This window comes from Tachypleus tridentatus, chromosome 2 (genome assembly GCF_004210375.1).
Source record: "Tachypleus tridentatus isolate NWPU-2018 chromosome 2, ASM421037v1, whole genome shotgun sequence".
NCBI classification, from domain to species: domain Eukaryota; kingdom Metazoa; phylum Arthropoda; class Merostomata; order Xiphosura; family Limulidae; genus Tachypleus; species Tachypleus tridentatus.
Window position 1 is genome coordinate 118,213,006 of NC_134826.1, and position 13,647 is coordinate 118,226,652.

At 35.1% G+C, this 13,647-nt stretch overlaps 1 protein-coding gene across 6 annotated transcripts in view; it reads right to left on the reverse strand.

Moving 5' to 3' along the window:
- The window catches only part of Herc4 (HECT and RLD domain containing E3 ubiquitin ligase 4), a 116,158-nt gene extending 107,793 nt beyond the window's left edge, over positions 1-8,365 (reverse strand). For 2 of the 6 annotated variants that reach the window (XM_076490487.1, XM_076490485.1), the window contains exons 1-3: positions 8,141-8,365; positions 4,987-5,333; positions 3,991-4,150 (exon numbers count right to left, since the gene is read on the reverse strand). In XM_076490487.1, the coding sequence (XP_076346602.1) occupies positions 3,991-4,150; positions 4,987-5,227 (401 nt within the window). In that variant the 5' untranslated portion in view covers positions 5,228-5,333; positions 8,141-8,365. The remainder of the gene's footprint in view (positions 1-3,990; positions 4,151-4,986; positions 5,334-8,140) is intronic. The other 4 variants (XM_076490489.1, XM_076490486.1, XM_076490488.1 and 1 more) reach the window with 4 other exon arrangements.
- Between the last annotated feature and the right edge of the window lie 5,282 nt (positions 8,366-13,647).

Sequence of the window (13,647 nt, forward strand, 5' to 3'; positions counted from 1 at the left end):
AAGAAGGAAGGGGATGAGTTTCAAGAGCTAAATACATGAGAGAAACATTCACCAAAAGTATTGGCAATACTCTGAGCATCAGAAACTTCATGACCATTGAATATTAAGATAGAGAGGGGGACGAAAGTATACTGTCCACTCAACTTCTGGATCTTGTCCCATATGACTTTTGAACAGGTGGTTGAAGAAAGGCTGGAGGTGTATTCAAATCAAGATTCCTTCTGGCTTTGAAATCTAACTTGCTGAGCACGGGCTTGCTGAAAAGCAATGTAGTTTGGAAGCAGGGTATATCTATGAAATGTATCTCAAGCATGTTTCTGAGCTTTTCTTGTTATAAAACAAGCAGAATTTCACCAAGGGTAGGGATGCTGTGGGAAAGATGTCGAGGTTTTGCGGATGCACTGAGCAACTACTTGGACAATACATAGTTACTGTTGCTACACAATCATCTATTGATGAATTACATAAGACGGCAGGATCAAGTTCCAACTTCTACTGAAGCACACGGGTCAGGTGTAATTGACCACAGGCAATTTCTCTTAACATGATAGGAAAATGATCACTACCCCATGGATTGATGTCAAAAAAAGCAAGTAATAAGTAAAGGGGAGCAAATAGAAAGATCTATAGCAGTAAATGACTGACTGGGTGCATGAAAATAAGTGTAAGAGCCAGTACTGAAGAGAGACAGGTTGTGATTCAGGAGCATATGCTATACAGCACGACCCCTCACATCAATACTAGAACCACCCCAGAGTGGATTATGCCCTTTAAGATCCCCAAAATTAAAAAGGGGTTGGCAGTTGCTCAATGAGAGCATGTAGGTCTGATGGATGATAATTTTTTTCCAGGGGTAATATACAGAGAGCAAACAGTGATGGTACGGCCCAAGGAGATACGGATGGCTACAGCCTCCAAGGGCATATTCAATGACAATGACCAGGTGGGCACATGTTGATCAACCAACAGTGCTACTCCCCCATGTCCTTGTCCTACACATGACCTATCATTTCGGTATAAGGAGTGTTGTCGAATTGTGACTGTATTAGTAGATTTGAAAAATGTTTCCTGTACAGAAAGACAAAGTCAATCAAATTCTTGATGTCATTCACATTTGATTGAAAACCTCAACAGTTCCATTGGATTAGCATGGCCATTTTTATTTATTTTGGACGACAATATGGCAAGGAGATCTTCTGCTTGCAACCATGCTTTTTTCTTTACTAAATGTGGGTCGGTCACTCTCTAATGATCCTGCTCTGGATCAAATAGGCAGGTCAATGTTTGTAGACATACATTCCAGTGATTGAGGTAATGAATGAATGGTTTATTTAGTTTTTGTGGTGTCAAGAGAGGAGGACCCCATGCAACCACCTGGGCTTGAACAAGGTGAAGTTGGGCAATGACTGGAAGATGTGGTAGAGACAGAGATAGAAGTATATACTGATTTGTTAACTTTGCTGATTTTGGAAGGTACTAGATTTAGATACACTGGTAAGGATTCTGTAAGAGGCATGGAAAGGTGTGTCTGGTCTCCTACTGTAGTAGTGGAAAGGATTACAGCAGCATAAGTCCAAGATGAAATTGGAAAGAGTAATTTCCGAGCCTCTGGATAAGTAATATTGTGAACTGTCTTTAGACATTGTACTTCTTACTCTTCTACCCATTTAGGGCAAGAAGTAAAATGGGAAGGATGTGAATCATTACAGTTAATACAGTGCAATTCAAACTGGCATTCAAAGGCATCATGGCCTTTGCCAGCACAATGGGCACATGTCAAGGTACCACAGCAAGATGTTTTCAAATGATCAAATCGTTGACAATGAAAACATCTAACAGGGTTAGGAATATAAGACCGTACCTTACAATTCAGATATTCTTTCTTGATTGTGGTGGAAGAACATGATGTTGTAAATGTTAATATTAGAACATTTGTCAGCTCTATAATCCCATCTATACAAGCATAAATTAGGCATGTGGCTGTAACATCTTGGCTGGTGAAACCTGGGAAAATCTCTGACTCTGCAATGGTCTTTAAATCTCTCTCAACTATAACTCCTCTGGAAGATTTCAAAGTAAAATGAGGGGTAACCTCAATGGGTATATCCCCAATGGCCTTTGATTTCAAGAGGAGTTTGGAGTGTTGTGATGAAGCTGTTTCCACTAAAACGTCCCCAGAGCGTAATTTTTTGACCAATTTAGGAGAGCCAGCAAGCCCTTCTAAACCATTCTGAATAAAAAATGGAGACATCTAAAGGTTTTTCAGTTAAAGAATGTATAATTAAAAATTGCAGGACAGATTCAAGTTGCGAGTTTAACCATACAGAGTCAATGCGCAGTCGTTTGCTAGGAGTCGGATTTTTCTCTATGCTGTCATGCTTGTTTATTTTTTGTCATTTGAGAAATATCCACAATAAAAAAAGAATATTTCGGTGCCTACTGACTCCACCCACCATGGAGCCCTACGAGGGGACCCACAACAGTGCCATATAAGGTCACTGCAGAGACGCCAGGGTTTCATGAGCACTATACCCAAACACCAATATTAGACATAATGTCCACTACACCTGTTGAGGACATTCTTGGCTGGCACTCAGTTGACCCTGGCCCAAATGGACTAGCCAATTGATCTCGGGGGGAGGGGGAACCCCAAGACCGACCATCTACAGGTATTCAAAGCCAAAGCAATGTGTTGGAGTTGGTCCCCTCAACCACCACGATCCTCTCCTCCCCTTCACAGGTCACAATGCACAGCAAACACACAGGTAGATATTTAGATCCCAGAGGAGGTAAACTGAAAGTACAGTGCCTTCTCTGGGAGGTCCCCTCACTAGATACAGGAATCCACATCGAGGGGCTGTCAAGAAATTACAATAACCTGTAACAAAAAGCTTTGGCTTAAAAACAATGCAAGTCAGTACTATCAATCTATGATGCATGAAGATGACATATCACTGTCCGATCCTGAAATTAGAGATGTGATTTTTTAATGTTATATGCTAATAACTATAGGATTGTGTATATTATTCTCTGATGTTACCACTCTGAGATTAATAATTTTTCTTTAATTATTTTGTTACTTATTCTTACTTTATTTTAATACTGTCTTCATAACTGTGTTGTCTTGTCATCACACAATATCGTATTGTTTGTTTTCAATTTCGCACAAAGCCATACAAGGGTTACCTGCACTAGCTGCACCTAATTAGCAGACTAGAAGGAAGGCAACTAGTCATTATCACCCACTACCAATTCTTGGGTTACTCTCTTACTAATGAATAGTGGGAGTAACCGTTGCATTATATTGCTCCCACAGCCAAAAGAATGAGCATATTTAATACCAAATATTGCCATACGGCAGGGATTTGAACCCAAGACTCTAAGATTGTGGGTCAAGCACCCCTAACTACCTGGCCATGCCAGGCCTATACACAAACACAATATCGTAATACTTCAGTTCTTTTTTTTTTTTTTTGAGGGTACACATGTAATCTTTCAGGTGTTTACAGCATCTGATAAATTGCTCATCACATCTGGAAAATGTGTACAAAAGTTTGAGAACTTAAGTTATTTACAGTAAATTTTCATTCAAATGCAGTTAAACATGTTTTAAAATAAATAATACTAAATATGATAATATATTTAACCTTTATTAAAAGTCTGATAAGGAGGTGTTATATGGCTTCACAATAAAATCAAATATTAAATGGAAATGGCCATAAATATTGCAGTTTAAGTAAGAAAAGCATGAATGCTCCAGTTCAAATTTTAAAATTCTCCACAAAGAAATACTGTGAAGAAAGTTTAGTGTATATGTATAAATTTAAATTTAATGGTACAATGTAATAAACAGACCAAGAATACTAAGCTAAAATAAGAATATTGAAATATGTATGTTATATTAAAAATGTAGTTTTAAGAAAACAAAATGTATTTATACAAACTTAAAAAATAATTAATTGAAAATTCTTATAAGCTGCAATATTATACCTTGGAAAAGGCAAATGGTCTCCTTCATGTTCCAAACCTAACTGCCCAGAACTTGCACAACCCCATGCAAAAACTTGACCAGCCTCACTTACTGCTAAGCTGTGAGCCTCTCCACAGGCTAGGTGCTTGATGACATGAGGCTCTAAAGCCTTCACTTTGGCTTTCAAGTAAAAAATATACAAACAATTTTAGTGGTTTGTTATGAATTCTAATTAACACTGTAACAACAACTAACTCAATGCTGTTGTATTCATTACTAGTAAACTTTACTATTTTTATTAAACATAAATCTGCAGGTTCAAAATGCAAAAAAATTACAATATATATAATTTTTCTTTTGAACATAACCTGCAATTAAATAACTACCATTAACCATGAACAATACATGAGGAAAAATGTTATAAGATCAATATTTAATTTTACCAATGTATATGTTAAATATTTTAAACATAATACTAAATTTTTCATATAAATAAACATCTAAAAGAAACCAAAATGATCAATATCACTGCATTGTGATTCATAAAACACCTTTAACTTCTAAAGGCATGAATACAGCTATCAAGATTTTAAATCCAATTCATCAGTTTTCCTCAGAATTGAAATATTATATTCCTGCATTCCCAAGTAAGGTTACTTTACTTGAGTTATTTCATTTTTTAGTTGGTTTCTCAATCATTAATACATGGTCCACCTGTATTTCTTTACTTACGAGCAATGAAAGTGAGCATAGCGCATGGATTTAATATATGTAGAAAAAAAAAATTCATGAGGGAATGTGATCTTCCTGATAGCTTTACCTTGAATAAATGTAATTTTATTTTATTATTTCTACCCCTGTATTTATTTATTGTATTTCTAATAGTTTAGCATCACCTTACAAAATGAAAAATAACACAATTTTCTTCTTAAAATCTTTTAGTTATCAATGATTGTTTGTATAACACACAAATCAAATAAATACATATACTTAAATTATATTTTTAGCAAACTCACTCAGTCTGCTTCGTGACTTTGTATGCCCCAACTGACCCATGTCATTATTCCCACAACTAAAGAGGGTTCCATCTTGTAGGAGAACCAGCGTATGTTTTTTACCACAAGCAATGTCTTGCACACCTTTCTCTTCAGGAACATTAGAAACTCTTCTTGGACTAACTATATGATCTTCTTCAATTCCTCCTAATCCAAGTTCCCCACTGACAGCACTTCCCCAGCAAAAAATCCTTGTCTCCATAATCTACAGATGAAAATTTGTCTCTTAATAGTGTGGTTCTACCACTGCTGTTACGAGTGGGCACTTGCCCAACCTAAAACTGTTTGAAGTATTTTCAGATTGCCATCTGAAAAAAGAAAAAAATTGTAAGATAACTCTATATTTACATCATCAAGCAAAACTACACAATAAATGAAAAACCAGCCACTTGAATAAACAAATTGCATTTCTACATTGAAGTCATACCTACAATATTAATCAAACATCTCTCTAAAAATTACAAAATGATAAATATATGCATTGTGGAAGTGGACTTTATGAAAAACATTTAATTACTGTTAAATAAATTGTAATTTTTTTTGTTGGAAATCTACTTCATGTAGTGGTTGGTATGTTTCTATTTAAAATCATATATGTTGATATGCATACAACTAAAGCTTTAGGCTATTATGATGATGATAATATTCAAAACATCTGGTAATTTGTACTATTGGATATAAAAATAACAAGTCTAGTATTCTTAACTGTGAGAAAAAAAAAATTAGAAATACTTGTACATCTAAATTACAACATTTTTGTAGAAGAGTTGAATTCTGATTTTATAGAAGTTTGGAGCAGTTATTTAAGTAACTTAGAATTATTTCATTACAACCAAGACTAAAACTACATCAGGTTTAACTTAATGATGTTTTCAGTCAATATTCAATAAAAAATGTGAAACTGCTAAATTTTAGTTAGATATACAATGACTGGACAGGTAGATTGGAAAAGGGAAATTAAAAACATACAATACTTCAGTATGGTTAGATTTAGTTCACAAATAGTAAAGTGGAATTTACAAGCTATGACAGATACCAGAGATAAGTTATGTTTGAAAATTGTGGGTTTGCCTGCAACTTCCAAGATGTTCTGAAAGACACACCATAAATGCAGAGCTTGCTTTATTAAGATTAACTTAAACATACTAAATTTGTAAATTTTCTTAAATACATTAAAATCTTGCATATTGCTGCTATGTTAAGGGCATTGAGGCATTAAGGAATAATTTGAATTAATTTACAAGTTGTTAAAATATTTCGATCACATATATAATATAAATGGAAAGCAACCCAAAAGTATAAGCTAAAAAACAAAACTTAGTACAGCAGTGAATAAATCACTTATCATTTACATTGACAGTAGTTAACCCAATAGATTTTTAGGATATTCTAGGTTGATTCAAGGGATAGGCTATCTTACGGAAATAAGTTAAGATCTCTCAGATTATTTTCTCTTTAAAAAAAAAAAGTTATCTTATTGAAATGTACACAATTATCTGGGAAATTATCAGGCATCCTAATTTATTTGCATTATATTCTGAAGATAATGGGACAAGAGGACACAAACTTAAGATCTTGAAAATACATGTTATAGAGTCCATGCAAGATAGCTTTATTTTCCTTAGGGGTAATTTCGCATGTAATGAGCTGCCATTAGCAGTATTCGAGACCAAACCTTTGTAAGGCAGCAATTTTAAATATATTTATGATTGTGGTTTTGTTTATAGTTTATGTATTTTTTCCTTCTATCATTTAATTCAGCAATATTTGTATTTGCTTTAAAAACCTTCTAGCCTATATCAATCATTAGATGAACAACTGTAATATTAAGAAACTGATATGATGTTACCCTAGTATTGACATACAGACACTAAGTCCATGAATGAACAAATAAAATAAACATTAATTTGTTTTACATTTGATATACTGTGATTTGATAAAGAAATAAAAAATGTGATATGTATTGAGATTTGAAAGTGCAATTAGACTCAGTAATGCATAGCATTCATTTGCTACTTATTAAAACTGATACTTACTCATCACTTATGACTTCATCTTATTTTTTTACTCAATATTATTCTTTTGACTTTTTTGTGCTATGGAATATTGACAACACTGTCGTTTTATTCAAGAATTTCTATTTAAGTTTCAGGTAGTTAGTTATAAAGTCCTAGCTATGTATCTTGTTATCAACTGTTAATTTCTGAAATTTGTGAAACTTATGTTAAATATTCTGAACATAAGTATAGTCCAAAAATTATTTTACTCTGAAGTGTAAATGCATTTGTAAAATTGCATGGATAAGACCTCTTACTAATAAAATGTAACTGGATGAATTAGAAGAACCATAAATTTTATGGTAACATGGTTTCACTTTTTTATGATAGTGAAAACAAGTTACTTCCAAATTTTATATTAACACCTAACGTTATCACAAGTTAAATCAAGCTCATAAGAAGTGAAATTCACTACTTTTATTACTATCAGGTCTGAAGTCATTGTAAGTAATTTTAATACATTGCTATTGTTTATCCAAATTACAACATACACTCCAGTCTCCCTTGATTTCACACTATTATCTAAATCAAATAATTTATTATACACCCTTACTACCAGTACCTGCATCAGCTGCACCACTACTACTACATTGTGTATCACTATAATGGACCTCGATGCAGTTGCACATATTATAAATATAATTCATACTATTTAAAAAGTGTTTTCAGTGTTTACAGGACTGATACAAGCTATAGTTACGAATATATATTTTTTTTAATGTATAAAGTACAACAATTGCTGAAATGCCTAATCCAAAGGCAGATGCAGCCTAACACTGATTAGCCAACTCAGCACCTATTTACTAACTTGTACTATTACTGGTGTAATTTTGCACATAACTAAGATTGTGGTGTGCCTTTGGGCTAGGCTTAGCTGTAACAAGTACTCTAGTTACTGAATTATGAATGCTGTTACTGTTGTTTTTTTTTAAATAAGAAAAAATAATTATAAAAGAAATAATGTTAAAAAACAATATCATGTTTACTATAAGCTTTCATGTATGTACATCTTAAAATAAGCCAAAACTTTAAGCTTCACTTCACACTATTTTTCTCACCGATACTAAAATATCTCTTCTATTTTCACACTTCACTAACATTTTTCCTATCTTCTTTCAATAGTTCACATGTGAAGAATTACAACCAAAACCAATCGTGTGACGAAAAATTATCTTAAAGACGTCGAGCTGATTTATGAAATACTTTGAATATGAACTTTTACGACGCAGATGACGAAGCTTGAGCACACGTTGTGGTGTTTCGTCAAGTATTTTTTTTTTTTTTTAATATGGCCCGGCATGGCCTAGCGCGTAAGGCGTGCGACTCGTAGTCCGAGGGTCGCGGGTTCGCTTTCGCGCCCGCGTCGCGCTAAACATGCTCGCCCTCCCAGCCGTGGGGGCGTTATAAGGTTACGGTCAATCCTACTATTCGTTGGTAAAAGAGTAGCCCAAGAGTTGACGGTGGGTGATGATGACTAGCTGCCTTCCCTCTAGTCTTACACTGCTAAATTAGGGACGGCTAGCACAGATAGCCCTCGAGTAGCTTTATGCGAAATTCCAAAACAAACAAACAAACAAAACAAATTTTTAAATATATTTTATTTTTAAAACATGTAGTTTGATTTTATGTACGGCGACGAAATATTTACAACGTTTCCATGTAAAATATTTTGTTGTTTCTAATAAAATTACTTGTGTGCTCTGCTTGTATCCTTTGTTTTATTATTTCAGTTATGATAATCACTTCTCACCCTCCTGTGACTCAGCAGAAAGTCTGAAAGCTTATAACCTTAAAAATCGTATTCTGATACTCGCGATGTGAAAAGCACAGATTACAAACCCATTGTCGAGCTTCGTGCTTAACAATAACACAAACAAAACAAGCCCATTTTCATCAAATTTCCTTTAATATTTGTGTATATATATTGCTGGAGTTATAGCGAGTAATTAAACCCAAGAAACACATAAATTTATCTAAATTCAATAATAAAAAGTCCTTCAGTGGCCCAGCAGATAAGGCTGCAAGCTTCTAGCATTAAAAACTAGGTTTTGTTGTGTTGATTTATGTTTAACAACAAACAAACATAAAAGCAGCCGCCCATCACCACCCACCGCCAACTCTTGGGCTACTCTTTTACCAACGGATAGTGGAATTGAACGACACTTTATAACGCCTCCACGGCTGAAAGGGCGAGTATCCCTGGTGCGTCGAACCCTCGACCATCAGATTACGAGTCGATCGCCCCTAACCATGTGGCCATGTCGGGCCCCAAACATAAAGAAGAGAAATGAGAAGTATATGGTGAACAAATGTTTTTTGACTCATAAAAACTATTAATTAAATGACTCGCTGATCATTTTTAAATCCTCACTTTTGTTGTTGTTTTCAAAAAAGAAAGTGTATGAAACATTAATAACACAAATTATACCTCCTTATAATAACACAGAAACTGAATACATTTTATTACCCTTCTTCTCTCCCAAATTGCAGTACAGTTAACTCGTTGTGTAAATAACGAATATGTAATTAATCTTGATAGAGTTGGATTACACTTTAAGTGGAGATCGAAACCTAGCACACTTAAGGGATACCTGTGCTTTCTCTCAAAACTATTGATTAAAATTTCTCGACAAAATTAGCCCTTAAAGTGTTTTGGCACGGTAGCCAATGAAACCTTTTCATCCAGTGAACTGAAGTTAGCTTTTATCACGATCGCTCTGTGGCGTTTTGAGATAAAGTTGTTTTTCACATAAGTATTTAACAGGTGAAGAATATTCAAGCTGAGTAATTATAGAGTAAATATGAATTCAGCTAAATGACTGAGTTTAAATATCGGTCGAGAATGAGAAGACTGTAATTGTGATGTAAAGTGAAGTACATTCTTTATATATATAACCGCAAACACGATTGGCGTATTGAAGGAACACGGCACAGTTGCTTACTACTGGATCGCTAAATGTCCAGATATCTCTTCATTAAACTGTTCCCTATAATAACAAAGCAGAACTGATATAAATCTATTATCCCATGCAACATATATGAGTGGCTCTATCCACATAACTAAGTCATTCTCATACATCATAGTTAAGACTCTGACCTCTAGACATCAGTGAGAAACATTGTTAACAGTAAGAAAGTATAATTTACTCGAAAACAACAAAGAAACAAATGTAACTAGAACGAAAACAGCCCAGTGTTTTTTGAGTCACATGTTTATGCTAGAACTGCAGGAATCATGTTAAACGAATTTTGTTTTTGAAATTCCTATATTGATAAAAGAGGGAAAAAGTGCAAAGCATGCCTGCATAGTCAAGTTTACTTACTCTTACCTCTTTCAGTTTGTCTTCAAGCTGACAATCAAATTTCACTTTAAAACCATTTAACTTTAAACTTGTTATAAGGTCAAGAACCAAGTCAACTTTCAGGCATTCCTATGAGCGGCTTTCTGCGATAAGGATAAAGTAACTTTAATTTAAACAAAGAAATACACTCAAATACAATAAAAGAAAACCACTTAGTCTCAGTTTGAAATGTAAAGCATTGTATAATAAACTATGATTCGGTGTTTTTGTATATTTCGGGAACGTAGTGGACAAACCAGAGCAAATGGAACAACTGCAAAAACCTGGAACCCTCCGAAACAACTTCGAGGCCGGGATACCCTAATATCAGGAAGAGCCTTGCTTTTGGTCCAAAGTCATCGGTTTTTAAGTGATTTGCAACATAATCCAGCCAAACTCAGGAAGGTAGACCTCAGGATAGATGACCAAGAAATTAGAGTGGACTCATCTTTCTGTAGTGATTGTTGCACAGTGGACTTCAAATGACGTAAAAGGGCTACGGAAAAGAGTATCTGTGTATAAAATTTCCCACCCTGTCTCGTTTGTCTTGAATAAACGTCGTTTCAGCCATGTTACAATTGACTGATGCATTGACATCCATGAACACATTTGTTTAGACTTACATAACTGTCTAGTCAGAATCACCGTGGGTGAGAATCCTTTCACGTCTCTCTGATATTCAGAAGATGTCTAAAACAACGTGAGTTTAACGTTCGCCTTTTGTTAACATTCACATTTACTTTTCTCATGCACAAGCCTACAGCTTGGCTCATACGAAAGCTTAATCGAGGGATGTGTTTCTTTTCAAAGGGCAGTTTAGCTCCTGAGAAGGCTTAGTTGAAGACTTTGTATTTATTTTTAAGTGTTTCAGAAATGAATATTTTTATTTCTTCCTTTTTAAGTTCGTATATCATGTTGTATTGTAGCTTACAGAGTACATAATTCTTGTGATTCACAGCATGCGCACGTTTTACTGATGTCGCAACGGTATAAATTGTAACGGTAAACGTCCTTATATGACGTCATTTTACTGACTGATCGACAGACTGGGCAGTGGTGTGCGCTATTAAAACAAGTAAAGTGAGCCACTTTCGAAGAAATAATAATACATGGAGTACGTTTCAAACATATACCTTAAAACGAACAACTTCCAGATAAAAACTGCATCTCATTGCAAATTATATTAGAATATGTACAAGTAAGTTAGAATACTGATGAATAATTACCATATTTACAAACTGAAGGGCAGAACTATATACTTGATTTATAATGCAATTGAATTAACTAGATATTTGTACGAAATACACAACTCACCCAGAGTTTAATTGAGGTAGTACTTTCACCTTAACCTCACCAGCAAATACTCCAAAGCTACTATTGCTTTGCAGTTGGTCACTATGGTGGTATTCATATCATCCCTGGTAAGGGCTGTCTTCGTGTCTGTCACCTTATCTCTCAAGCATCATCCTTCTCCTTCATATCATATCAAAGATGTCACCCAATGACAAAGCCAATCTTCTTCATGATTGTAGAGACCCATACAGGTGACAGCCATTTCCAGACAATGCTTTTTTAGCACTGGAATCTGCTTTGGTTAGTGGTGGCTCATTATAACCCTTGTTGGCTTAGATTGTAGTTTCACCCTCATCATTTTCTGGCTATGTTTCTTGAGTATTTGGTTACAGATGTTTTGGTATCTGCCTGTATGCCAGAATTTCTGCTCTTGAAATAGATACACCCTCCTTAACTTTAAACTCTCAGCATGGTGGTAGTGGAGGAAATGGCCTTCTAGCTAGCTGGTTAGTCTTCACTGCCATAATTCTTGTTAAAATAGTATGGAAGATATCGAGCTTCATTGTTCTAGTGGTGGCTGATATTCCACAAATACCCATTTCACTACCCGAGACGTGGTTAATCCTTGAGAGAATTCAAGCTCAATAAGTATTTAATTAGCTTCTTCTTAGGATTACAGAACATCTGGTATTGTTGATAAGTCGTTACAGTGAACCATCTTATGAGCCATTTGACCAGCAAGTTCAAGCTCTTCTTGTTCTCCACTGGCTTCTCTCTAGGCAGTTTCTGCGATAGTATCATAGAGAGTTGCTGGGAAACCCGTAACTAAGATCCTTGAGAGTTAATGAGGTCAGTGATTTAAGGATACACTGCTGCCAAATAGGATTGCATGGCACCTGTAGACCTCATAATCAGCCAAATGACATATGGAATAACTCTCACGTTTCAGATCATCTTCATTCATGGCTTCAGCACTGATGGAAGTCAGGCCTGCTCCTTGAGGTTTGGCATAATCACTAATTCCTTCATTATGGAGGAAGCCGTGGGTATCTTGGAAGAACTGAGTTCTTTCATAATTGGAAAATATGTTGTATAATATCGACCTTAAATACTGAAAATCCAGATTGAAATGCAAGGTTAAAAGTATGGTAATTATCAACACTTCAGTTAAATGTATAAATTAAAGGTCAGCACAACATGTGGCTGCAAACACGAATTTGATACTAGGCATCGGTAAAACAATATTTCTATGTGCTCCACGTGCATGTATCCAAAGTACTTGGCCAAGGATCATTTTCATTATACATCCTCAAACTTATACTAACTTTTACAAGTTCTGTATCATTTATTGAAATAATAATGCTCTCAATCTAGAAGCGTATGACAGTGCGATATAGATATATATATAGAATAACTATGTTTTTCTACTTTCATACTTTAATATTGTAATTGTAATTAGATAGTTATTTCGATATGTGCAATTTTCACATTACACGTGCCCAAAATTGTTGTTAAGGTAACTTTGTTTTTGTCGTTCTTTGGAGGTATCGTTTATTCTGCTAAAGAAGAGCATGACTTTAATGGTGCAATCTAGGTAGCAGTGCCTTTCAATGGTAGGTCAGGTGGTATATAGGGATCTCCAATATGTTTTTGGATTTTGCACAAAGCTACACGAGGGCTATTTGTGCTAGCCGTCCCTAATTTAGTAGTGTAAAACTAGACGGAAGGCAGATAGTCATCACCACCCACCGCTAACCCTTGGGTTACTCATTTACCAACGAATAGTTGGATTGATTGTCACATTATAACGTCCCCACAGCTGAAAGAGCGAGCATATTTGGTGTGACGGGGATTCGAACCTGCGACCCTTGGATTACGAGTCGAGTGCCTTGATCACCTGGCCATGCCGGGAGACGCCACATTTTGCAAAG